The 25,543-nt window shown below is 42.6% G+C and overlaps 1 protein-coding gene across 1 annotated transcript in view; it reads left to right on the top strand.

Moving 5' to 3' along the window:
- The window catches only part of AGO3 (argonaute RISC catalytic component 3), a 33,150-nt gene extending 8,053 nt beyond the window's left edge, over positions 1 to 25,097 (top strand). Inside the window, exons 4-19 of the mRNA XM_033080515.1 lie at positions 323 to 531; positions 1,681 to 1,817; positions 3,879 to 4,013; positions 6,120 to 6,207; positions 6,332 to 6,479; positions 6,784 to 6,903; positions 7,371 to 7,493; positions 7,668 to 7,801; positions 8,233 to 8,417; positions 8,675 to 8,834; positions 9,481 to 9,571; positions 10,371 to 10,565; positions 10,851 to 10,985; positions 11,557 to 11,658; positions 12,711 to 12,910; positions 13,875 to 25,097. Coding sequence (XP_032936406.1) covers positions 323 to 531; positions 1,681 to 1,817; positions 3,879 to 4,013; positions 6,120 to 6,207; positions 6,332 to 6,479; positions 6,784 to 6,903; positions 7,371 to 7,493; positions 7,668 to 7,801; positions 8,233 to 8,417; positions 8,675 to 8,834; positions 9,481 to 9,571; positions 10,371 to 10,565; positions 10,851 to 10,985; positions 11,557 to 11,658; positions 12,711 to 12,910; positions 13,875 to 13,983 — 2,271 coding nt within the window. The 3' untranslated portion in view covers positions 13,984 to 25,097. The remainder of the gene's footprint in view (positions 1 to 322; positions 532 to 1,680; positions 1,818 to 3,878; positions 4,014 to 6,119; positions 6,208 to 6,331; positions 6,480 to 6,783; positions 6,904 to 7,370; positions 7,494 to 7,667; positions 7,802 to 8,232; positions 8,418 to 8,674; positions 8,835 to 9,480; positions 9,572 to 10,370; positions 10,566 to 10,850; positions 10,986 to 11,556; positions 11,659 to 12,710; positions 12,911 to 13,874) is intronic.
- Positions 25,098 to 25,543: the final 446 nt, after the last annotated feature.

Genomic DNA, 25,543 nt, shown 5'->3' with positions numbered 1-25,543 from the left:
GAACTTCCTGTAGAATTTAGTAGCTGCATTCTACAGCAAAATCTATTAAAACATTTCATTTTAGACTGTAACATGTGATCTTATGATGTATTGAAAAAACAAGCCAGAGTTTTTCTAGAATATGTTGCTTTATGATTTAAGATTACAAAAAATTTTTGGTCAGGGCCCAGTTCTCTTCACTTTGTGTATTTGATAATGTACTTTCAAATGTGCTGTATCTACAATATCTGAGTTTTTAAGTCTCTGACTCAGTTATGGGAAGGAGTACCAGACTCTAGATTAAAAAGCTGCTTTTTATTTCTTTCTTTCCTTCCCTGTCCAGGTGGATTTGGATGTGACACTACCTGGAGAAGGTGGAAAAGATCGTCCCTTCAAAGTGTCAATAAAGTTTGTTTCTCGGGTGAGCTGGCACTTGCTGCATGAAGTTTTGACAGGAAGAACCTTGCCTGAGCCTCTGGAACTAGACAAACCTATCAGCACTAACCCTGTTCATGCTGTCGATGTGGTGCTACGACACCTCCCCTCCATGAAGTAGGTTCACTGTCTTCCTGCAGTCTGTCTTTACCTGAAGTATCCCCACTGGGAGACCTTCATCCCCATTTCTTCACAGGTGAAAAGAGAAACTGCACATTCCCCTTTGCAGCACAGCTGGTGAGCTGAATGGGGAGCTTGTAGCCAGTCCTGTAAAAGTGTTTCTGTAGGCAGAGCAGGTGATGTGTGTGTTGGAAAAGATCAAGAAACAGCAGGCATTTATAACAGGCCTTCATTGTAATGCTGAGAGGTTCCAGTCAGCTGTAGCACTGCTATCCTGGTTCTGCTCAGCTTGAGCCAAGTGATGGCACTGCCTGTGAAAAGCACAATCTCTTTAATCTATTGATAAACTACCACCAGTGCACACTTCTCATGTCTGAAATACATGGCTGGGACCAGATACCTGTCCTAACAAATTCTCATATTTGTTTTTTTATCTCAGAACCCTGACATTTAGAGAAGGCTAACTTTTTTTGATTTGGTTTGATGAAAGTTACTTTTGAAGTTTGTTGGCTTTAGGCAGCACAATGGCTTTGCTCTGATAGGTTTCACTGTGTGTAGCTGACTCCTTAAAAAAGTGCCCTGTGGTTTTGTGGAATCCAGTGTTCCTCAGCTTCCCCAGATCTCAATATGTGAACTTCTGTGCTAATGCCTGTGCATTACAAAACAGGAGGTGTGGAGGCTCAGGAGCAGCTGTTTTCTACCTGTGAGAGAAACATCATCTCCTCTAATTCTTTATTTCCCCCATAGTTTTTGCTTCTCTCAATGTATCTTGTATTCAAAAGTTCCCTCTGAAATAGGAAAAATGGTATTTAAGGGTCAGGCTGTTGTACAGACTCTGCTGTGGTGGGAATTCCACTTTCCTGAAGCAGAAAATCAGGAAGGGTAAGTTAACTTGGTTTTTGATTTGTTGTAAAAACTGAAAGTGGTTTGTGCATTGCTAAAAATAGTATATGTTTTTATCCAAATTTCAAAGCACTGCAATAGGAGCAGAAGCATTCAGGATATTTTGTTTATACTTGCTTCTTGGCACAGATTGCTGGTGCACAAAATGCCAAAAAATAATAATGCTGTGTGTTGTAATCTTTGTTACACAAATTTTATGTTTGGAAAGCAAGAACATAAATGTGTGGCCACCTGTTTCACCAGGTACACCCCTGTGGGCCGCTCCTTCTTCTCAGCTCCAGAAGGCTATGACCACCCCCTGGGAGGGGGCAGGGAGGTCTGGTTTGGCTTCCATCAGTCAGTCCGACCTGCCATGTGGAAAATGATGCTCAACATCGATGGTAAGTGGAGATTCAGGGCTGAGATTCATGTATGGCAAAGGCTACCTAGAAATTCTAGTCTTTTTTTCCTTGAATTTGTCATTTTGTCAGTGTTTGAACCGAAATTTAGCTGCCATATAAAAACCAATATCCCTACATAAGAATGAATTGCTCTTGTTTTCCCACTTAATTTCAGTATTAGTGCATCAGTGACAGAGGGAGGTTGTCTGCACTGTGTCTGTGCAGCTGTAGACAGTGAGTGGTGCTCAGTACTTCCAGGAAAACTCTGTAAAAACATACCCCAAACATTTCTCTGAATAGGGCTGATTGGAAAGGGCTTTCTTAAGCAAAAAGCATAAGCTGTGCAGCACTGTGAGCTCTGTATAGAGGCCCAGATGAATGGATCTGAGATCAACTGGTGCCTGTGTCAGACTCCCCCATCCTGTGAGCACTTGACTCTTTAGTTGTTAAACTCTCATTGAAGAGTGTCAGTAGTGGAGGTGCAGGTGCTGCTTGAGGTTGTCTCTGATGCACATCCAGTTCTCACTGTCTTTGAAATGCTCTATAAACCCAATTGTAAATTGTGTTGATCTACATTGAGCACTCAGAGTCAGGTTGTGCTTAACATCTGTCTTGGAGCATAATAAAATATTGCAGATGTTGAGCTGTCTTGGTGAAAATTTGCAAGTCTACATGTTCTGGTTTACATAAATTGTGGGTGATTCTTGTGTGACTGAAGTCACATGGCTTGTTCTTGTAAAATTGCCTTTCTCACAGCAACTGTGATTTAAAAATGAATGTAAAAATCTCAACCTGTCCCAGAAAGAACAAGTGCTGGTATCTATATGCAAGATACTGAGAGAGCTGCAGCTCAGGTAGGAGAAGGGGATGAATTTAATTGATGATGTGCTGTGCTGTTACTTTGTGAGGCAAGTTTTTCTTACCAGCATTAGCAAGTGTAGTAGTAACTCTTGGAGTAGAAGTTTTTCAGTCCTTCTTATGAATAAGAAATTTTAAGCTCTTTGTAAGTGATTGTGTCATAGAACTGCTGTTCTGTTTCCTGATTTGAGACTGGGAAATTGTCTTCAAATCCCATCACTGGAGGCTTTTCAGGTTTTTTCAGTAGTTTAGTTGGACAAGGTTCTCCATGAGGGTGTTGCTGTGGGAGACAGCCCACACAATGCCAGGGTGGGGAAAGTGGGGATTTGGGGTCACTCAGAAATCTGGAGCAGTTTCAGGCATCCACAGGTGTTGGCTGATGCATGTCAGGTTGGTAGGCTGCTCAGGTGACACATGTCTGAAGAATGTTGGGTTGTACGAGCACAGATGTGTGGTAGGTTTGGTACATGAGATCTGGAAAACTGATAAATGCTTGTTGAGTATTTTTCTGTTGTTGCCATTTAAGGTTTTAAATGTGTGGAACAGTTTGTGCCTGAGCTCTGTCTAGTCCCACCTCACCTTTCCTGGCGAAGGTGTTGTTTCAGTTATTTATAACTTTGTCAGGAAGGTAATTTATGTTCTTCCTTGCATGGAATAAGTCAGCTTAAAACCAGTAAATTGTCCCTTAAAGTGATTATATGATTAGCATGTGGGGAGGGTAAGAGATTTGAACAGATCAAGGGCTGCACTCCCCACTACACCAACACAGTTTCTGCACAGTCAAAATAGTGCTCGTGTCTACACCAGATATTGTTTCAGTAATTGATATTGTGTGTTGAATTATGTTAGTTTTTAATATTCAAAAGTCTGCAGTAGAGAGGTATGAATCCTGTCTCTGCAGCTTCATACAGGTGGAAAAGAATGACTCTCTGGTGTGTTGCAGCTTTCTAGAAATAAATGTTCTCTGGGGAAAAAACCTTTTCAAACCCCTGAAATTCCAGGTAGTAGCAGGATGACTGTACTGGAGAGAGATGTCACTGTGGACCTTCTGCTGCCTTTTTGATATTTTACTCTTGCAGAACTCGCTGTTCTCTTTCTAAATGTGCCTGAGATTTATGTGGAATTCTAAGAAATAGTGATGTATGAACTGCTTCACAATAACTTGACTGAGGTTTTTTACACTTAGTATTTTTCTCTTTGTAGTTTCTGCCACTGCCTTCTACAAAGCACAACCCGTAATTCAGTTCATGTGTGAAGTCCTTGACATTCATAATATTGATGAACAACCAAGACCTCTGACTGATTCTCATCGGGTAAAATTCACCAAAGAGATAAAGGGTGAGTAGAAATGGGTTGGTTTTGTCCCAGGTAACACAATAAACCTAATTCTAAGGGAATTGTTTTAACTGGTTAACATGCATCAGAAGGACCTGGAACTGCCAAGAGAATTGTAGTGTCCATGTGTGTAGCTCTAATCCTGGGAGAAACAATGTGGCTCTGCAGAAATGGGAGCTGAAAAACATTCCCAGTGGCTTAGAGGGAAAGAGGGAGCATGTTATTCACTGCCTGGGCAGAGGTAAGTGGCTAGTGCCAACCTCTCCTAACCCAGGTTCCCTGAGGCCACCTGGCTCCTGCTGTTTCAGTGCTGTGGCAAAATGAACATTGATTTCAAGACTAGCATTGATTCTTTGAAAGAGCGTTGTTACAGTGAATTCTAATAACTGATTGCCTTGTGGAAAAACAAGTACCACTTGCAGCTGAAGGCCAAATTCCATTCCAAAGGAATTGCATAAGCTGCTGGTTTGAGTGGTTTCACTCCATATATGCTACTTGGGTTTGTATTTTCCCATATCCTTCATTCCAGTGTATTTGCAGAGAGAAAAGCCTTGAAGGAACTCAGCTCTTACACACTTGATGCAAGATTAGATTCTACTGAAATACTGGGTAGCTAAAAAGTAAATTGGAACTGTAGTCATAAAGAGATGTGCTCACAGAAGAATCATGACTGAAAAAACTTACAGGAATTATTTTGTACTGGTCCTAACATGCCTCCTTTTACATCTGCCTGTCTTTGTTCTGTAGAGAGATTGAGAAACTGCCTTTGCTTAATCTCAGGTGCTCAGAGGCTCTGTTACCATAGTCAGAAAATATGAAAAGTTGCTCTCAGACTTGCCTTTGCTGCTGTAGGGTCTGGGAGCTCCAGCCAGGACGTGACCACCTACAGCAAAACAAGCCCTGCATGAGAGCTGGCTGTGAGTGAGCAGCACTGGGGGAGGGCACTGCCTTGGTAGGGTCACAGCAGAGTAATGACAGAGCAGGGAATGGATTCCAGCTCTCTCTGTGTTCATCAGCCCTTGTCTGTGGTCACAGTGCCCCATGATTTCTTTATTTTCTCTTAATACCGTGTCAGGGCAGTGGTGGTTTATTTTTGACTGTGCCATTCTCTGAGTAATACTGATGTTCTTGATGCAATTAGTGTTGTCAGGGAGCAAGGAGGTACAGTCAGTGCTTCTTTGTGATCTCTGTGTCCTCAATAAACTAAACACAGTCTGGTGTCTGGTTCCTGGGGATCTGATTTTGTGTTCATGTTCAGTCTGTGGTCCACAATCCACACAAACCTCAACAGGATGAGCCATCCAACTGCTCTCTCAAAGGTCTTTACTACTAGACTTCACTAGTATTAGACTTTACTACTGGAGGTGAATCCTTTGAATAGCCAGGCTCAGTTTTTAGCTGCTTTCTGTCCTGTGGGGCTGGGGAAAGACAGCATGTGTGGATGCTCTGCAGCCCTCATGTGATAAGCTCTGTGCTCCCAGCAGATGTTGAGGCTGCTCTGTGTGAGCAGCACAGTGTGTGCACAGTCACAGCAACAGCCCCCAGAGCCTCTTGGAGCTGCCACTGTCATGATTATCGTGGGCAGAGATAAGTCTGGAGAGGCTCTGGTGTTTAGACTGGATGCTTTGAGACGAGATGCTCAAAATGCAAAGTTAAATTTGGTAGGTGAAATTAAATTACAGGCTGAATGTGGACACAAAGCTGGGGGGGAAGACAATAAAGTAGAAACCTGGTTTTTTCCTTTTAATTTCAATTACATTGGAACTGGTAGCTTGGAGAGATGTAAAAGATTGAGAATGAGAACAAGAGGATATGGCAAAAACTGCTGTCTGAGTTCAGTCAATGCTTTTTAAATGAAACTGCTAAATGAAATTCAGAAGACATTGAACATTAAGTATTTTATGTCATGATTTCTTTCTGAGGATAGTAATCAGGATTAGTCAGAACTCAAATTATAATGAAAGTAAAAACGTTTGGCGAATAATAATTTATGTTCGTGCTATTTGATGCTGACCCCAAAGCTGTTATGTTCTATTATTTGAAACCCTGTGTCTCCTGTGTACATGTTTGTGTAGCTATGGCATCAGTTTTTTTGATGCTTTCATGCAGGTCTAAAGGTAGAAGTGACTCACTGTGGGACAATGAGAAGGAAGTACCGTGTCTGTAACGTAACGAGGCGGCCTGCAAGTCATCAAACGTAAGAGGCTTTTTGTCAGAGCATGAAATGTGTGATAGTTTCACACTGAGTGTCAGGATATTTCATTAATTTTGGATGATCTTATTTGATTACTCATATTTTACTGAAATGTCTGTCTTTTCAGCTTTCCTTTACAGCTAGAAAATGGCCAGACTGTGGAGAGGACAGTAGCACAGTATTTCAGAGAGAAATACAACCTCCAGCTGAAATACCCTCACCTTCCTTGTCTGCAAGTGGGACAGGAACAAAAACACACCTACCTGCCTTTAGAAGTAAGAGCCTTATTCTGATAGATCAGCTGGGTTTGGGTGGGTTCTGTCAGTTCACAAAACATGAAGAATCTATGCTCTTTGCAATACAAGTGTGTTTACAGGTTTACATGTTCATTGCTCTTTAATTTCACTAAATACTATCTTCATCCTAAAGTGCTTTAAAGTGTAGAAATACAAGAAAACAGGCAGTTGCTCCAACATGTTGGAGTTGTAGTTTATAGTGACAGCATAGTGCTGTGTGTGTACAGTGTGGTGTGATCTGAGTACTTCTGGTGTGAATTAATGCTTCTGATTTCCCCTGCAGGTGTGTAACATCGTGGCTGGCCAGAGGTGCATCAAGAAGCTGACAGACAATCAGACATCCACCATGATAAAAGCAACAGCCAGGTCTGCCCCAGACAGGCAGGAGGAGATCAGCAGATTGGTGAGTGCCCCAATCTCAGCTCTGTGCTCAGAGTGACACTGGGCTGGATTACATCCATGCAAAACTTCCTAGTCTTTTCATTCCCCCGTGTCCTTGAACTTTCCAGTTTTTAATGACTTTTTAAAATAGAACTTATTTTAAATGGCCTGCAATGATAGCATGAGTCCATAGTACAGGCTCTAGCATTATCATCTCTACACTTAATTTACTGTGAGGAAACACTCAAAAAAAAGCTTTTGAACAAACTGCAAATAAGCACTGAGTAATGATGGGAACAGAAACCATCTCATCTAATACATCTCATGGTATTAATTGTTTTCACTGGTGATAATAGTATTGAGCAGTCAAGTCTGAGCCTTTTTCAATGAAATGGTTGTAAGAACACTTCTGCAGTGTTCCTGTTAGCCTGTTATTTGTTACATGGTTTATAATCAGATACTTCTGTAACATGGAAAAATCTCTCCTAGGTGAGAAGTGCAAATTATGATGCAGATCCATTTGTCCAAGAGTTCCAGTTCAAAGTGAGGGATGAGATGGCCCATGTGACAGGACGTGTGCTCCCAGCCCCGATGCTGCAGTACGGAGGACGGGTGAGGCTTTGGCTTTTCCTCTGTTTCCATTTTCAGGAGTGATTTCCTGTACACCTTGACTCTACAGAGATCAGACTTTGAATAATAAACTCTTCTTTGTTATCCTGAAGCTGCAAATAGCACCGGCTGCTTCTTTTTCAGTGACTTGAGTGTGTGTTGCTTTTGTTTCCCCAGAATCGAACCGTGGCAACACCAAGCCATGGCGTGTGGGACATGCGAGGGAAACAGTTCCACACTGGGGTGGAGATCAAGATGTGGGCCATAGCTTGCTTTGCAACACAAAGACAGTGCAGAGAAGAAATTCTGAAGTAAGGCATGTCATGGTTCAGGCTTTGGGCTCTTATCTTAATGCAGTGAAACATGAATGTAGGATTGCAATGAGCATTTTACCTGAGTTTAATGTGGGATGTTTGGGTGAGAATCTGGGCTGGTTTGCTTCCATGCTAGAAGCTACAGTCAAGACACTGTACTGGGTACACTGAGATATTTGTCCTGTGACATCACTGTATATATAGTCCCTTCTGACATCTTGAACAAAGTACTGAAGGTGTCTAGACTATTTTTTAGCCTATTCTGACCTGTGGTGTTTCACAGCTGTAAAGCCTTCTCATAACGCATATTTTTAAAATGCTGCTTTCAGAGCTATTTGGAATCATCCCCCTTTGATGATTCTGTCACTTTGTGCTTTGGTTGTGTACTGTTGCTGCTGCAAAAATCAAAAAAATCTCCTCATCTTCAGGGGTTTCACAGACCAGCTGCGCAAGATCTCCAAGGACGCCGGGATGCCAATCCAGGGCCAGCCCTGCTTCTGCAAGTATGCCCAGGGTGCAGACAGCGTGGAGCCCATGTTCAGACACCTCAAGAACACCTATTCAGGGCTTCAGCTCATCATTGTCATCCTGCCAGGGAAGACACCTGTGTATGGTAAGGGCACACCTCTGTCTTTACCTGTTCGGTCATTTACAGACATCTGCATATGTTAAAAATACTCAGAACCATCCTTTAGGTATTAGAATCTACTGTTTTGTGTCTTAACATAAATTGGAAACAGGTCTAGGTGTGTAGATAAGTTAGAAGTTACTGCAGAACATATACACTGAAATGATTGTGACTTATCTAAGATGGAAATGCAGCAATAACCTCAGCTGGACTCAGGTTGTCTCCTTGTATTTGCTTCCCAGCGGAGGTGAAGCGTGTGGGAGATACACTGTTGGGAATGGCCACACAGTGTGTTCAGGTCAAGAACGTCATTAAAACATCTCCACAGACCCTCTCAAATCTGTGCCTGAAGATTAACGTTAAACTAGGAGGAATCAACAACATCCTTGTACCTCATCAAAGGTAAGACTCTGCAGATTGTGTTGGGTTTTCTTTTAACTGATGTGGTTACATTTGCTGCTTGACACCCAAAATTTAAATGTGGCCACGTTTTGAGTTAAAATAGTCTTCTGATAATAGTACATGGTATTTGAGGTAGAAGTAAATTCCTTCCAGCACAGGCTCAGAGTGGTGGTTGGTCTGTACATTAGGTCTTCAGCCAAGGTTCTTGTCAAATGTTTGATCAGTATCAAAGTTGAAATGAGAAACAGTTGTGTGAGGAAGAATATTTTAAAGGCAGTGTAAGACAATCCTGCTGCTCAAGTCCTGGAGAACAGTACATTGTGTATGCTGGTGCTATAGCTCAGTGGTGCTCAGGGCATCCCTGGCTCACATGGGGCCTCTGAAGCCCCTGGCTGTGCTGCTCTGCTGAAGCCCTGGGGCTGCTCCCCACTAGAATCATGCCCCAGTTCTAGCAGTGTGTTTGCAGTGTGTTTTAGACTCTGCTGGAGAGGGTTCCAAGTTCACCTCTTGTGCACAAAGATCCCATTGTTGAGCCTTGGCCCTGGTACCTGATAAGGCTGAAACACAAATAACCCCCACGGTGAGCAATGACCTTGTGGCAGCTCTTCAGCTATGAGTGTGACTTAGCACTTTTTTCTTTTTGAAGACCTTCTGTGTTCCAGCAGCCAGTGATCTTTTTGGGAGCTGATGTCACTCACCCTCCAGCTGGAGATGGAAAGAAGCCTTCCATTGCTGCTGTAAGTTTTACTAAATTTACATGGTGTTTTTGTCATTTTGGGTAAATGTTGCAATAGTAAATGGGACTCATGGACTATGTCTGTATCAAATGTCTTTCAGGGCTTATGCCAGCTCTTTGTACACATTCCCAATGACATTAAAAATCATGTATTTAAAATGAAAAAACTGCCTGATGCTTCAGAGTGGTTCCTTAGCTCTTTAATTTATAAATCAAGGTAAAATGGCAGTGTTAAATAACATACTTCTGCAGAAACATTCTCAAAGAAATAACACAACTTGGTGGTGTTAGCTAGTAACATTTTTTGTCCTTTTAAAGGAGAAAAGTGTAATTAAAGGCCTGGTTTGGCAGAAATGTGTTTAATACTTCTTGCCTTTTGTATTGGTACAGTCCAGGAACTCAAGGCGGTGATTGGAGGTTTGGTCAGTCCTCTCCTACTTCTTCCCCTTGGTATTTTAACTGTCATTGATTGCAGTTATGGAAACTGCATCTGTGTTTAAAGCAACTAAGGGAAGCTGAGGTTTTTCTCAGTGTAAAATGTAAAAAAAACATCACAGAAAAATGTCTGTCTGGATTATAAAAATATGCCTTAGTCAGAAGCCAAATTCTGCAGGCGCATTTCAGGATGCTTGGGGGCAAAAGGTGTTAAACCTGTACCAAGTACAAGTTCCTGTTGAAAGTGTTACTCTGGTGGTTGTTTAGCACAAACACCTCGTACTTGCCACTCTTGGCTTTTTTGTTTTTAATTGTTTTGGTATAGATTTGAGCTTGAAGCCTTCCCTGCTGCACTCTCCCCACAGGTTGTAGGCAGCATGGATGCTCATCCCAGCAGGTACTGTGCCACGGTGAGGGTCCAGCGGCCCCGGCAGGAGATCATCCAGGACCTGGCCTCCATGGTCAGGGAGCTGCTCATCCAGTTCTACAAATCAACACGGTTCAAGCCCACCCGTATCATCTTCTACAGGGACGGGGTCTCTGAGGGACAGTTCCGACAGGTTGGTTCAGTTGTTGGGTTCTTGAAAGATTCTGTTGCTCTGTAGTAGCTGCGGGTCTTGTTTTGTACTGTTTGAATTGCTTACATTTACACAAAATAATTGAGGCTTTTAAGGAGAGAATTCCTTAATCTTTTTGGGTAAGAAGTGTTGCAGCTGTTTTCCTGTCTGGGAAGAAGTCTTCAAATTTGGGAAATCACATAGCACAAGATTACACCGAGTTAGTAGGTGTTGTGTGTAGCATGCAGTGGAAAGAAAACCTAAATTCCTCTGTTCTTGTGCTTGTAGGTTTTGTATTATGAACTGCTGGCCATTAGAGAAGCCTGCATCAGTTTGGAGAAGGATTACCAGCCTGGAATAACCTACATTGTGGTGCAGAAGCGACATCATACGCGGCTGTTCTGTGCTGACAGAACAGAAAGGGTAATCACTGCCTTCTGAGGAGCCTTTTGGGAAAGCTGCATGTTGAGCTTTTGGAGTATTTTTGGAGAAAATACTAGTTTGGGCTTCTGTCCATCTGGTTGAATGTGCGTGCAGGGAAGTGTTGATTTGATAAAACGGGGTTCCAAACTGAAAAATCACTGACCTTAAGTACATAAAAAACCCCCACAACATCAATTGGAGCTAAAGTCCATGTGACTACTCAGGAGCAATCTCCACAGTTGCAATAAAAGAAAATACAAAATGGTGGAACCTTTTTTCTGAGTTAGTCAACCCAAACTGAACCTGACAATTCTAAATAGAAATGTCTGTGCAGCTCTTTAGTCTGAGCCAGAAAGTTCTGATGTGCTGGAGGTACAGTGTTGTGTAAGGTGCTGGAGAGCCATCCAGTGTCCTTGTCAAACCTCTGAGGCTGATGTAGTGGCACATTCCAAACAGTTCTGTGGCACTTCATGTACTGAAACCTTGCCAGTGGTGAATAGAAACTTGTATTTTTCATTACAGTTGAGCTGTATAAACAGCTGAGGCTGCACTTACCAAACCTCTTCTCTAGGTTGGACGAAGTGGCAATATTCCAGCTGGGACAACTGTAGACACAGACATTACACACCCCTACGAGTTTGATTTTTACCTCTGTAGCCATGCTGGAATACAGGTATGGTTGCTTTCTGTAAGTAAATGTGAATTTAGAACCCGTTGGTTTTTTTCTCCTTTTTGTGACACCTGTTTACAAGCAGTTATTTAGCAGGGAAATGTTCTTTTAGCTTGGTTTTAACTATAATAAAACATTATTGTGGGATTTAGAGAATGATTTGCTTAAGAGGTAGCCTCTGCTGCACCTTTAAATTTGCACTGACGGTAAGTGGTGCTTTTTAAAGTTTGTTTTTAAAGAGGTTACTGTATTTTGTAATATTGTTATTTCTGAAAAAATATTTCAACTTGTATCAGGCTACTGCTTAAAATATTAAAAAAAATTAACTTTAAATGTTTATGGTGTGAGTCTGTCCACATTGTTATCAGTTTTGTTTAGGTTGACTGGGCATGACTTCTTTTCCAGTTTTGAATAATTTCAGTGGTTTTTTGTCAACCTTTACACTGTATCTGAGCAAGCTGTTTTTTCACCCCTTGGAAAAAAATTGTTATTGAAGTTGAAGCAGAAATGCTGGGTGTAGTTTCAGCTCATTGTGTTTAATATGGCAAGGCATAAAGAACCTCAATTAAATGGATACTTCAGATATATTTGTTTTAAAAAGAGAGACTTGTAGCTTGGCTAAAGCACAACTATTTACCCAGTTCAGGTGCACAGATTTAACTTGAGTTTCTAGTGTTCATACTTGCAGGTAGGGTGCTCAGGAACTGGAAGGATGTAAAAGCACTGGTTAATTCTCTGGGATGTTTCTCTGTGAGAAACAGTTTAATTGAAGGTAGGTAAAAGGTACTGCAATTGTGGTTTAGTCATGTTGAGAGCAGATGTCAATCACTGAGGGTTATGTAGAAGGGGTCTTATCCGAGCAAGAACATTTAGAGCAATATAATAATGTATATGCTAGACTTATTCATCTTTAAATACTTTTAGGCCTGACATAAAACCAAACTCATTTGGCTGTTACTTAGGAGTTAACACTAGATAGTTACACTTCCTGACCATCAAAACCTGACTTATTTATGGAAACTCAGAAAAGTGACCCTCCCTCCCCATCTCTGCAGGGAACCAGCCGTCCCTCCCACTACCACGTCCTGTGGGATGACAACTGCTTCACAGCAGACGAGCTGCAGCTGCTGACGTACCAGCTGTGCCACACGTACGTGCGCTGCACCCGCTCCGTCTCCATCCCCGCGCCCGCCTACTACGCTCACCTGGTGGCATTCAGAGCACGCTACCACCTCGTGGACAAGGAACACGACAGGTAAATCACAGCCTGTGCTCAGGGTTTAGTCCCCACTGGTCTCCAACTCCCAGGGGTAAAGCCACCTGGCTGCAGGTGATTCCTGCTGGTCTCGCGCTTTCTAGGGCTGATGTTAATCATCACTCCTGGCAGGTGCTGCTCTACATCAGACCACAGTGGGTTGGTGGATTCTACTGAATCACACTCAGATTAAAAGAATTCAGTTACAGAAGTATTTTGTATGACTTCAACGTGGTCTGAGGGAATCAAACCACGGATTTAATATTCTTGCTTTAGGATCAGAGTAGTCATGAATGAACGAAATGTTAAGTGCTTCCACTTATCTAACTCTGTATGTCAGAAATATTTTAGACCCTTCAAAGCATCAATGTATTTAAAAAAAAGCTTATTTTTAGATGAACATGCTCAGCAGCCATGGTGAAGAGGTTTGTCAAAAGCCTGAAGGTTGTTTGGTGAATATGAGAGTTGATATTTCTCAGTGTCCAGTTCTGTCACTGGTGAAGGGTCTGGAGAGTCAGTCCTATGGGTAGCAGCTGGGGGGAGCTCAGCCTGGAGAAAAGGAGGCTCAGGTGGGACCTTCTCAGTCTCTACAACTCCCTGACAGACAGGAGGGTGCAGCCAGAGCTGGTTGGGCTTCTAGGGAACAAGGGACAAGTCAAGGGGAAACAGCCTCGTGCTGTGCCAGGGGAGTGTCAGGTTGGACATCAGGAGGAATTTCTCCATGGAAAGGGTGGTCAGGCGTTGGGAGGGACTGCCCAGGGAGGTTTGGAGTCCCCATCCTTGCATGTGTTCAAGAACAACTGGACATGGGCTGGGTGATGAGGTTGGGATTGATCACAGGTTGGATTTGATCTTAGAGATCATTTCCAACCTCAGTAATTCTACCAAAGAGATGCAAAAGCAGCTTTTTGATCGGAATTAATACAATTTACAGCCCTGCCTGTCTCTCCCTCGTTCCCTGCAGTGCTGAAGGGAGCCACGTGTCAGGACAGAGCAACGGGCGAGACCCGCAGGCCCTGGCGAAGGCTGTACAGATTCACCAAGACACCTTACGCACGATGTACTTCGCTTAAGTCAATGACCCGGGAGACACTCACCGAGAGGAGAACTCAGAACTTAAGCCACATACAATGTATGTTTCCAGGGGGTTGGTTTAGGGGCTGTGCCTCCCATCGTGCTGGAGCTGACGCTGTGCAGGGGCGAGAGGCTCACCCTTAAATTGACGTGAGGAAGATTGTTTACTTCATCCAGGAACACAGCACTATTATGCAATATGAAACCAGCCAACTGCTTTTTTGGGGCGGGCTCCCGCGGGAAGCACCGCCATCATTTTTTTTTTAATTATTATTTCTCGTAGTTTAACCCTCTTCTGCCTTTACCTCAAGTTGCTCGGCAGCACAACTATTGTTGCAAAAAAAAAAATAGTAATAATAAACTAAAATCTATTGTGTAATTTAAAACAAAAAACAAACCACCTTTTAAGAACAATCACAGTGATTGTTTGGAGAAGGGAAGTGTGCAAAAAAGAAAATAAGTTTTTAATCCCCGTGCATTGAGGAATCTTTCTCTCAGTGTTGCCATCGAGCATTCGAATGTGAACATATCCAAGTGCATTGGAATGTACAGCACTAGCTAGGAAACAGTGAGGGGGGAAGATGTTTTGCACACTAGTCCAATAATTTGAACCTAATTTAGCCAATGGCTGCCTTTGTGTCTTTTCTCACAGCTTTGGAGTTCTCAGCTCCAAGAGTTCCCTTTCAAAAGCAATCCAAGAAGCTCGTGGTTCATGTGCAGGCAGTAGTGACCCAACTCTTCTTGCTCCCTGGGGGAATTTACTAAAGCTGCTGTTTTACCTAGTCCAAAAGTTTCAATTTTTTCCTATCTGGCAAGTTAAATCTGTTGAAGCTTCACGTGAGATCTGATGTCCCAGGTTTTCTGGGATGACATACAGTAACCACCAGAACTGAAACTTTAGAGCTAAGGTCTTTTTGGAAAAAAAAGAAACCTGCTACTTTACTTGCTGCCTCTCACACCTTAATGTGATTCATATGTATGTGTGTTTGAAGTTTAGCTTCCTTTTGTTTCTTTTATATTTATTAGAGTAATAATAATGCTTTAATTTAATTATTACAGAACATATGGTCAACATCAACTTTTATTTTTTAGAAATGTAATCATGTTTATTTTTAAAAAAAGAAACTGACAACTTGTTTTGCTATCTTTTAGTGCAATAAGCATTCTAAAGAAAAACTGTGTCCATTGAGCTGTACTGAAGTAGTGTCTGTACCACAGACTGTGGGAGAATGGACACCTCCAGGATTTTAAAAGGACAAAGTAAAAGCCTTAATTTTGAAAGGAAAGTTTTATAGTCAGAAGGAATCTTGAATTTTCCTTTTTTAAATCAAAAAAAAATACAAAAAATGCTTCTAGACTTCTGCAAGCTTTACTTGTTGCTGCAGTCTTTTGATTTAACAAAGGAATTGGCCTTATTTTTGGCTTTGAAATGTGGAGCATATTTGAATTAAATGGAAAGAGTTTTGTATTAAGATCTCAGTTTTTACATGCTTAATTAAACCTATTTGACATCAGTAAAATGTCTGGAATTAATAAAAGTTTTTAGGCTTTTTTCCTCTTTGATAGTGACTTTCCTTTTAAAATTAAGTTATTGGTAACTTCATTTCACTTTGCAAATAAAGAGGGCTGGGATAGTTCTAACATGTTAAATCACTGAAATGTGAAACAAACCAATGGGACTCTTTCATTCCACTTTAAAACCAATGTTTAAGATGTCAGAGACGAGCGTTTATTCAACGAGGGGACTGGGGAGTTTTGCACTTTGTAAACTCGTGAACTGCATTTTTGACTGTTTTTATTTGCACTGGTTCATAGTATATATTTACTGCAGCTGTTTGTATGGGCATTGCTGTGATCCCAGCCCTCCCGACCTCCACCTGCTCTCACATGAAAACCTGGTTGGTCTAAGTAGCTTCTCTCCTCGTTCTCACCAAATCCGCTGTTTGCCAATATATACTGTATTTTGAGCCTAAAATCTGAGCCCATTTTGCTTCACCAGGCATGAACCCCTTTTTTCTGCCAGAAAAACCAAGTACTGTATTTTGTGTGTTTGTATATTGTATGGAAATGTCCGTAGTGCTGTTCACAACACTGTCTGCAAGAGCTTTACTAACAGCTGGTGTAGATACCTATTTTATCTCTCAAAATCGAGGAAAATCATGTAAAAGACTAACTTGGCAAAGCTAAAATTGCACTGGAAACAGTGGTGGGGGTGGGCATGGCTGATGGTGCTCAGAGGGGAGGTGGGGGTGGCTGGGGAGCTCAGCAGACCCCAAGGAATTGGGGATCCCTGGAGCCAGGGGGTCCCAGCTCAGAGTGCCCTGTCCCTGTGAGTGCCTTTGGACACACCTGGTGCAGGGAGGGGGCTGTGACCGAGCCCTTTGAGCGAGGTGGTTTCTCAGTGAGTCTCTCAGATGTTTTTCACAGTCTGTGACCTGACACTTTTCTCCTAAAGCTCTCTCAGTAGCAGTGCCGTTTGTAAAAGGTTCAGCTTAAGCTTTATACAGAAATTTCTTTTGGAACAGAGAACTTTTTTTGTTTTTTAAAAAAAAAAAACAACCTATTTTACAAAGAGTTCTTGTGGACTTCTGGCATTTAGCTGAAAATTCCTTTTTACAAAGCCTTCTAACTCTCCTTTCAAAGCCGCTTCTCATCCTGCCCACGCTCGGTGACTCGGATTTGAGAAGCTTTTTTGCTCACTACTTTCACCAAAAACTAAAGAAACTTCATTGGCAAAGTGACTTCAGTTGTCAAGGTAACATTGTACCTGGTTTTCATGTGAAGAGTATTTGGAAGTTTTAATCTCTCTTCTTGGTTTTGCAAATATCTACGTCAAGTGCCGATACTTCTTTGTATTACGATATCAAGTTACTGACGTTGTGAGGGCCACACATTTATGATGCTGTAGCTGCTATATTTATTTAAATGGAGATGGACAATTACTGCACTAAGGAATGAGGAGAAAAGCAAGGAATCAAGGTTAGTTAGATATCTTTGGGTTTTTTTCAAAAGAGAATTAACGGTGTGAAATATCAAGTGTAACAAAGGGTGCTGTCATTTTAACTGAGATTAAATAGCCAGATATTCTTCTTTTGTTTAAAAACATATATATTTTGATGTTTGCAGTTTGGGGGTGGGGGGTCGGGATAAATGGTACCTCATCTGTGGTGGCAGTTTCCAGTATATTTTCAGAGTATATGGATTTCTTTTATTTTTGTACCTGCTCTCCTTGAAAAAGAAAAAAAAAAAAATCTCAAATTTTATGTGCTGTTTGAGGAAATCTTGAGTGGCACAGCAGATCCCCCCCTTCTCCGGCCGGGAGCTGGCTGTGGATAGTCCAAAGAGGGATGTGGGCACAGGCTGATGGCTCTTCTTGCTTTGCAGACACTGCCCTTGGGTTTCTGCCTGTGGAGAAAAGCAGTTCCCATCTCCTCAGACACTGCACCGAGACCTCACTTGTACTGAACAAGTGCCACTAAGTGCTCCCGTGGTGGGGACAGCCCCAGGGTATCGCCGAGCCCCTCCTCACCCAGCCAGCCCTGCCCAAACCTCCCACCTGGCCACTGCTAGACCCAGAGCTGGAGAGAATCATAGAATGTTTGTGGTTGAGGCGTTAAACGCGTGACATTTGCCAACAGCAGGAGTGACTCCACTGTAAGTCGCCTTTTTCCCTTTCTAGGGACTTGAGCCGTGGCCATTTGACTCAGGATTGCTGTGTCACTGTTCCATGTGTCATCTGGTTACACGTGTCCAAAAGTTATTTTTATAGGATTCATTCCGGTGTTCTTTTGGGAGTTTGGCCACAGAAATGGTTTTCAGGAGTAAAATGGGTTTCTGGAAGTTGTCAGTCAAATTATTTCAAGATGCTCTTGGTCCTAAATGATTTTCACTTCTTTATGTATAAATACTTGTCCTATGAAATACTCAACATGAGATACCATGTAGTCTGCTGTACAAATTCCAGCTACAAATACTGGTTTTCTACTAGTCTTAAAAGTTCACTCTGGTGAAATTCCAAGCTCGAGTTTGAGGCCATTTTAAAATTTTTTTCCCTTTTTCTTATACTTTCTTCATATCCCATCTTTTGGTATTTTCCCTGTTTTGTGAACTGAGTGTTTAGAACCTTACTCAAAGCACTTTTATAACCAAGAAATCATGTTGGACCTGTAAATTGATTTTTCAAAGGTGGTTGTTTCTAAATGGCCATCGTGGTCTCTGGTCAGGCCGGGCAGATGCTCTGTCCCTTTCAGTGCTGTGGAGTTTCATGGCTGCTACTGGCAGGTTGATTTGATCTAGTGAAAAATTCCATAGGGGTGTCAAAGGGAAAGATTTCTGTCTGTCTTTTCTACCCAAAGATGGTACTTTAGGTTGATGCTGAGTGTTTGGAATATCATTTTTGGTTTGGCACATGTTGAAATCAAACTTCACTTAGCCAGTTCACTCCTTGTTTTTGTAAAATATTGTGGTTAGAGCTTGAGCTCGTTGATGCTTTCTGCTGGTAGAAGATTTTGTACTTTCTGTAGTTGAGGTATTAGCACGATGGATACAGGATCCTACATCTTACCTCCCAAGCAGAATCTTAAAAATCCTGATCTCTGTGACACTAAAACCCAAATTGTTGTCCCCTGAGTAGACAAAGGTGCATATGGAGAGGAAGAAATTGTAAGGGAGAGGCGTGCGAGGGAAAATATCAAAGCATTGGTTTGGCAGGAATGAGGGTGTTGGGGAGACTCCATCCACTTTCCATCCCATGTGCCCTGGCCTTTCACACCCTGTCTGAGGTACCCCTCACTTGATAGGGTCCTTTTCAAACAAAGCAGTTCCACTGTTTAAAACTTGGAGTGACTTTTATTTTTTTTAAGCAAGACAGTCCTCAGAAAGTGCCTTTTTAGAAGATGGTGCTGTAGATTTTTATTTTTCAGTTGTACGTGGCTGCAAATTTAAGATAAATTATTGAAAATGCCAAGTGTTTGATGGTATCTTTTAGGTACTTTCAAGCTTCAGCTTCTCTGAGTCAGGACCAAGAATAACCAGGAAAGTGTTTTCCTTTGGAGAGGGAGGCATTGAGGAGCGATCACCAAATTCAGCTGGTAGGCTGGGGTTAGGTTGGGTTTGGTCAATGTGATTTACCTCTTCATATTGAGGGGGCTGGGGGTTTGGGGTGTGGGAGAAGCCATGGGGACATGACTGGTGCTGAGAGGAACCCATAGCTCCTGAAGGATGTCTTCTCTTAAGGGAAACACATTCCCAAAGATGGAGACAAACTGAAGGGTGTCTTTAGGAGGATGCCTTAAGGATGACCTGGGAGATGGTTGGTCCTCACATGGCTTGTTGTGTTCAGGACAGATCAGTGGGTCTTTAGATTGCCAGCTGGGAGCTGGGTGCTCTGGATGGGAGCAGCTTGGGATGGGCAATGCTGCAGTGGGGGTGGGTCCATGCTGAGTTTGGTGAGCGTTCCTGCAGTCAGGAAAAGCTGTAGACTAGACTATTAAACACTGCACCTCAGTAACCTTGTAATGCTGCATAAAGTAATAATAATAGCAAAGTTGTGCTTTGATGACACTGTAATGTGCTTGCACATGCCTGCAAAAAACACTTCCCTTTCCTTTGGTATCGGTCTGAGTAGCAGTTATGGGACTTTTCTTTTATGACGAGCCTTGTCCTTTGTTGTGGTGTTTCTGTATATTTATTGGTGGTCTGTATGCAGCTCATAAGTCTGTGTGTCTGCTCTGTGTGTTGCTTTTAACACTTATTTTTAGGCAGGAGAAGTTTCTGAATGTTTTGGTTTTCTTCTCCAAAGAAAGTTGGCTTAACCAGTCGTGTTTGAGAGGAGACAATTAACCCGCTCGCCGTAGACAAGTGCTTCATTGGTACCTTGTTTCTCTACAACTAAAATGATTTTGTGCATTTTATTACTGTTTATAGTATTGGGCATTCAAGATGTGAAATAACTTGATGTCAGGATATTTTTGAATATCAGGAGCTTAACTGCAGAACTCACTGAATAATTCCAAGTGGTCTCTTTGCAGGAATATGTTCATGTCCGGACTTTTTCTAGGAATAAGCAGAGCTTCTGGACATGGTCAACAGAATAAGTGGGGTTCAGAGTCCCAGCTTTGGGCAGTGCTCTTGCTGAGTTTCCCACACCTCATTATTGAGGGGATGCTGCAGCTCCCCAGGCACAAGTTGACTCTCTTTGCTCTGTAATTTCTTCTGATTCGAGACATGATCCAATGTCTCTTGTGGCTTGTACCAACTTTCTTGTCTTCTTACAGTGCCCAATGCCACTGTGTTGGTATTTAAGCTTGTTCAATTATTCTATATTTCAAATTTCTCAATGTTACTAGGCTGGGGTTTAGAAAGCATTTTTCAGTCTAAATTCTGAGCCAAAACTGTGTCTCCTGACCCTTTTAGTAGTAGCTGTTTCTAAAATTTTAGACTAAAAAGGGCCAAAAATCTTGCACCATCAGCTTGTTTGCAGCAATACTCATCTCCTCCCTTGCCTGTAAACCAACTGCTTTGTCTCTCTCCACGTTTAGCTCGTACTGAATCTGTTGAGATGTAGAAAGGAAGTTGCTGCCTCTTCTTTCTATCAAAAGGAATGAACTTGCACCTGATGAAGCAGTTTTCTGTTGGACACAAATCTCTTGCCTTGGTGCCCATGAGCTGCCACAAGCGAGGTTTAATTCCAGCAGAAATGTTTCTGTTGCAGTCATTGGCGGGTGCATGATGGTTTAAAGTATCCAAATTAAATAAGAGCTAACAAACCACTGAAAATAGACATTATTAAAATACTTTAAATTCTAAAAAAATTTAAAAAAAAACAAACAGTGAACCAAAACACAACAAGGAGCAGCTGCAGGTGGACAGGGAGTACATCGAGATCCTGTGGCTGTTGGGACAGCTCTGCAAGGGAAAGAAAAAAGGTGGAAGAGGCAGGAAGGGCAGACTTAAAGTAACAGAGTGCAGTAGGAGTTATTCAAACCTTTAAAAATTACCAGGTGGGAAAATCAAATATTGATGCTAATGAAGCAGCAGAGCCTCCTTTGCCTCCCATAGTAAATAAAAAGAGCAAAACTTGGCAGCTGATGTTTTCCTTCAGTACCTTTCAGTACTTGAAAAGGCCTGTAAGAATGATGGGGGTAAACTTTTAGGAGGGCCTGTTGCCACAGGATGTGTGGTGATGGTTTTAAACTGAGGGAGGTGGGTTCAAATAAGATTTAAGGTTTTTACAATGTGTGTGATGAAACACTGGCACAGGTTGCCCAGGGGAGCTGTGGCTGCCCCATCCCTGAAAACATCCAAGGTGTCAGGTTGGACGGGCTTGGAGCAACCTGGTCTAGAGATCCCAGGTCACAGCAGGGGAGTTTGTCTGGATGAGCTTTAAAAGATCCCTTCCAACCCAGACTACTCTGTTGTTCTGTGACTGCTAATTCTAAAACTAATATATCATGGGAAAAGCATGTTCCTGTATATTTTAGGGGTGCCTGTTCTCCAGGACCATGCTGTGAGCAGGTGGCAGTGCCTGTGACAGCTGCCCCCTGAAATCAAACTGTGGTTTTATCCAAAACTTGGATCCCTTAGTTGGGTGAAATAGATGCAGCTTCCAGTGGATCTGCTGGTTCAGACAGTACTGACCCAAGGGATTTTGTGAGCAATATGTGGCCCTTCTGTACAACACAGATGCCCTGAGAGATTCCTGGTTGCCTGGAGCTGTGCCAGGAACAGCAGGAGGTAGGTGTAGAGGTCATTTTGCTGTAGCACTGCAGTTGCTCTGCTCTTACTCAGCTCTTACCTACCTCCCCATTCCCTGACCAGGGTCTCTCTTCCTCCACTGCCTGTATGGAATGAGCCATGTTGAGGATGCTGTGGCTGCATGGAGCACAGATCAGCTCTGGATGTGAAGGTGGGGATGGGATGGTGACAAAAACCTGTAGAAACAAAAGACTGGGTAGGAGGTGGGTGGGTGTCAGGTGAGCTGTGATCAGTTCACACCTTTCAGGGACGTTGATAGGGACATCAGACATGACCTTGGGTATCCTGAACTGTTTGTGTTGGACTTGAACTCACTGAGAGCTAGTATGTGCCTTTTTCTGACTAGGAGCAGAGCTGGAAAAACCTGTATTTGCATTGTTAGGATGGTTAGTATTTTTCTTGAACCGTTTTTAAAGCTCAAAGTACTTGGTCAGAGTTGGTTTTGTGTTGAATTATTTAATCAAAGTGAGCCCTGAATTATTTGTGAATTAGAACTACCCAGAGAGGAGAAGCTTTTAAAATAAGTGGTTTCTGGAGAGTAATGTCATCAAATAAACCTACTTCCTGGTAGACTTGCAATTTTTAAAAATAAAATTTAACCTTGATATGTTTATCTAATGAGAATCATTAATTCTGCCTTTATTTGACTGTTGCCTGTCCAGTGATGTCCTCGCTCTTTACTGTGCTCCTGCAGCTTTCCATACACTCCATTGCCTCTCCCCTCTCTATCCATTTGGAGGTTGCAGGGACATGGGGAATGTTGTCCAGTGAATGTTGGGGAGCAGTGCAAAGCTCTGCCTCAGCGGGAACGTGGAGGTGAGGATTAAATGTCACAGATGAGTTCAAAAAGCAGTTTTCCAGCAGTGGGGGTGGTGATGTCTGGGAACAGAACAGTGTGATCACTTGGGTGTGGAAAGAGGAACAACCCCCATCCTCTGACCCAGGTCCCCATTGTAGACTCTGCATCGTGCAGAAGTAGGCACCTCTGTGCTTAGATGCCAGTTTGGGCTTTAAGCTGCTAAAAATAATGGATTTTCAGACCAAAATGGAAGAGCTTTTCCAGGAGCTTCAATTTGAAGCTGTTTTGAGACATTGGCAAGCTGTCCAGCCAGCAGCTCTGGAACCAGCTGGCTCTGAAGCAGGTTCCCTTTGTGACCTGGGGGAAACAATTCTGCCTCATTTTTCATCTAGAAAATGCTTGTGATGATTCACATCGCCTTACGAGAGTGAGCACTGGCTGATCTGAGGGTGCCTCATGTCGTGACAGTGGTAACCTCGTGATGCCAACCCGTGCACTTCTTGCACGTTTGCATCTTCCAGTAAATCCAGTTGTTTGGAGCCCATCCCTGCTGGGAGCCAGAGCTCTTCCCTCCCATCCCATTGCAGCTCTGCCCGAGGCTGAAGCCCCTTGGGGTCAGTCAGGTGTTTGCCATCTTGCTTTCTTTAACCCATTTGTTGTAAAACAGATGCTCAGAGGGAAAGTTTATTTAAATGAAAGGGTTTCTTTTTTTCATTGCTAAGAATTACACAGGTCTTTCAAATGCATTTGGCAGTTGGGAAATTGATGCTATAACACTATCTAGCAACACAAAAATATGGCTGTATGTTGAGTTTAGGGCCATGCTTGCCCATGAATCATAGATCCACAACCCATTTCAGTACAGCTGTGCAAAACTTAGCTTTTAAAATAGTTACTAATAAACTTTCATTTTGCTTACACTTGCAAATCTCTTAAATATCTTCAAAACCAGTTTCTTTGATAGAAAATACATGTCTTGGTAGGTAGTGTCCACTCAGATGTAATAGCAAAGTGATGCCCACTGGAGCAATGCTGAATTTGAAAAACTTTTGGAAGTTTTGGAACCTGATGGTGTGCCAGCAGAGTGAAAACTTGAATATTGCTCCTAAAGTAGTGAGGCAATTTAAACACCAACAAATTTGGTGAGAGGAAGAATGCCAGAGATGGAGTTTGACTTCTGGCAACTTTGCAGTGCAGAATGGCTTCTTCTGGGTACTCGCTTTTGTGCATCACTTCTCTCCTGTGGCTGTAGTGTTTACTTTTTTTTGAACTTGATTTCTGTTTTTCAGTGAAATCTTCTCATTTTTGCAGTTTTCAGTGTTGAATCTCACCTCGAGACAACTACATGTTGTTTTCCTGTAGAAATACCTGCTTCTAGCTCGTTGTGTTTGGTGTCTGTTTGCAGGCAGGTGTGAAAAGTGAGCTGCAGCACAGCAGTAGGGCGGGCAGAGCGAGTTTTGGGTCAGAAATGTTGGTTTTACAGGCACTGGTGTACACATCAGCATTCCAGGGGAGCAGTGACACTTTGGGCTCACAGGATAATGGACCCTCCTGCCTGTTGTTCTTGTCTCCTCCCTTGGTATAAGCAATTCAGCTCCCCAGGTAGCCTCGTGGTGGATAAACGGTGCTTGGTAGGGAAAAACTGGGCTGTTCACCTGGCTGGAGATGTGTGATCGTGGACAAGGACATTGTCAGCAGGTGTTACTTCAGAGCTTTCACAGTAATTGGTAGCATTTATGAGCCAATATGAAAGGATTTTCAGAAGAAGGTGGCTCAGGTGGCATTGTGTGTGCCATAAACACCACTAGCCAGTGAGCTGTGTTAGTTTTGGAGATTGCTGGAAGCAATGTCACACACAGAAATTTTGCGTATTTAATATCATGTGTTTAAATTGTTCAGAAAAAGCAAGTGTCATGCTGTTTGGGATTCCTTTTCTGAATAAAATTCTAATAAACCAGTCTGGATTGATCCCCTCCCATGTGTCTGCTCTTTCTCATATGCTGGTAACTGCTCCCCTGTTTTGGTGTCCCGTTGCTTCGGCAGGAGCGTGAATGTGTTCCCACCGTGAAGGTCCTGGGGGCTTTCGAAGCAAAAGGGAAATGTTTCAAGAATCAAACAGAGCTGTGACTTGAGACGTTGCACAAATAGATTGTAGATGGATGGCAAACAAACTGGTAAAAGCCTTTATTTTTACTTAACCATCTTGACCATGTGTGCCTCTTTGTACCGTGGGCTGCAGCCGTGCGGGGTGGGAGGGAACGTGTCGGTGTTTGAGGTGTTCTTGCTAAGCAGAAGCCGTGTCCTCTGCCCCTTCTCCCTTTCCGGACAAATTGTTCTTGCCAAAATTTTCTACCTGTTGCAAGAGTTGCTTTCCTTCCAGCACAGTAAAATGTCGACTTCTTTCACTGTTCCTTCCCTCTCGTAGGCATCTGTAACCTCTGTACGACTGTGTATAGGACACAGCAGTCATCGATCTCTGCTGGCTATAGATACCATCAACTTGAGTGTATTGTAAACGAACTGTATTCATTTGAAAAATAAATTTTTTTTTGAAATGCACATGTGTGAGACTTTATTTATACTTTTATCACTTTGATTTATTCTTAAAGCAAGGAGCAGAGGGAGGTGGTCTGGGTGGGGGGATGTGTAGAGGGAGGAGGCATCAGGCACATCTAAGGACAGAAGACCATTTACTTTTGGGGGCTTTTTGTGTTTTAATGCCGTTTAAATAAATAAATAATAATTTAAAAATAAAATTTGAAAAAAAAAGCAAGAAGAACTTGAAGTGCCCACAGCTGTCCTGGGGAAGGATGGCTGCTATAGAAATGGACACTCCTGGCTCCTTCCGGTTTAATGGGTTATTTCGTGGGATTTTTTTAAAACAATAATATTTGGGCGCTGCTTTGCTGCTTTTTGCGGTGTCCCTGTCACCGATACCCAAGAGCCACCGCCTCACCCGCCAGGGCCGCCCGGCAACGGCCCCGCTCGAGAGGGGAACGGTCAGG

This window comes from Catharus ustulatus, chromosome 26, assembly GCF_009819885.2.
Source record: "Catharus ustulatus isolate bCatUst1 chromosome 26, bCatUst1.pri.v2, whole genome shotgun sequence".
In the NCBI taxonomy this organism is placed as follows: domain Eukaryota; kingdom Metazoa; phylum Chordata; class Aves; order Passeriformes; family Turdidae; genus Catharus; species Catharus ustulatus.
The sequence above is the reverse complement of the archived record's forward strand: the minus strand, read 5'-3'. Positions and strand labels throughout refer to the sequence as shown.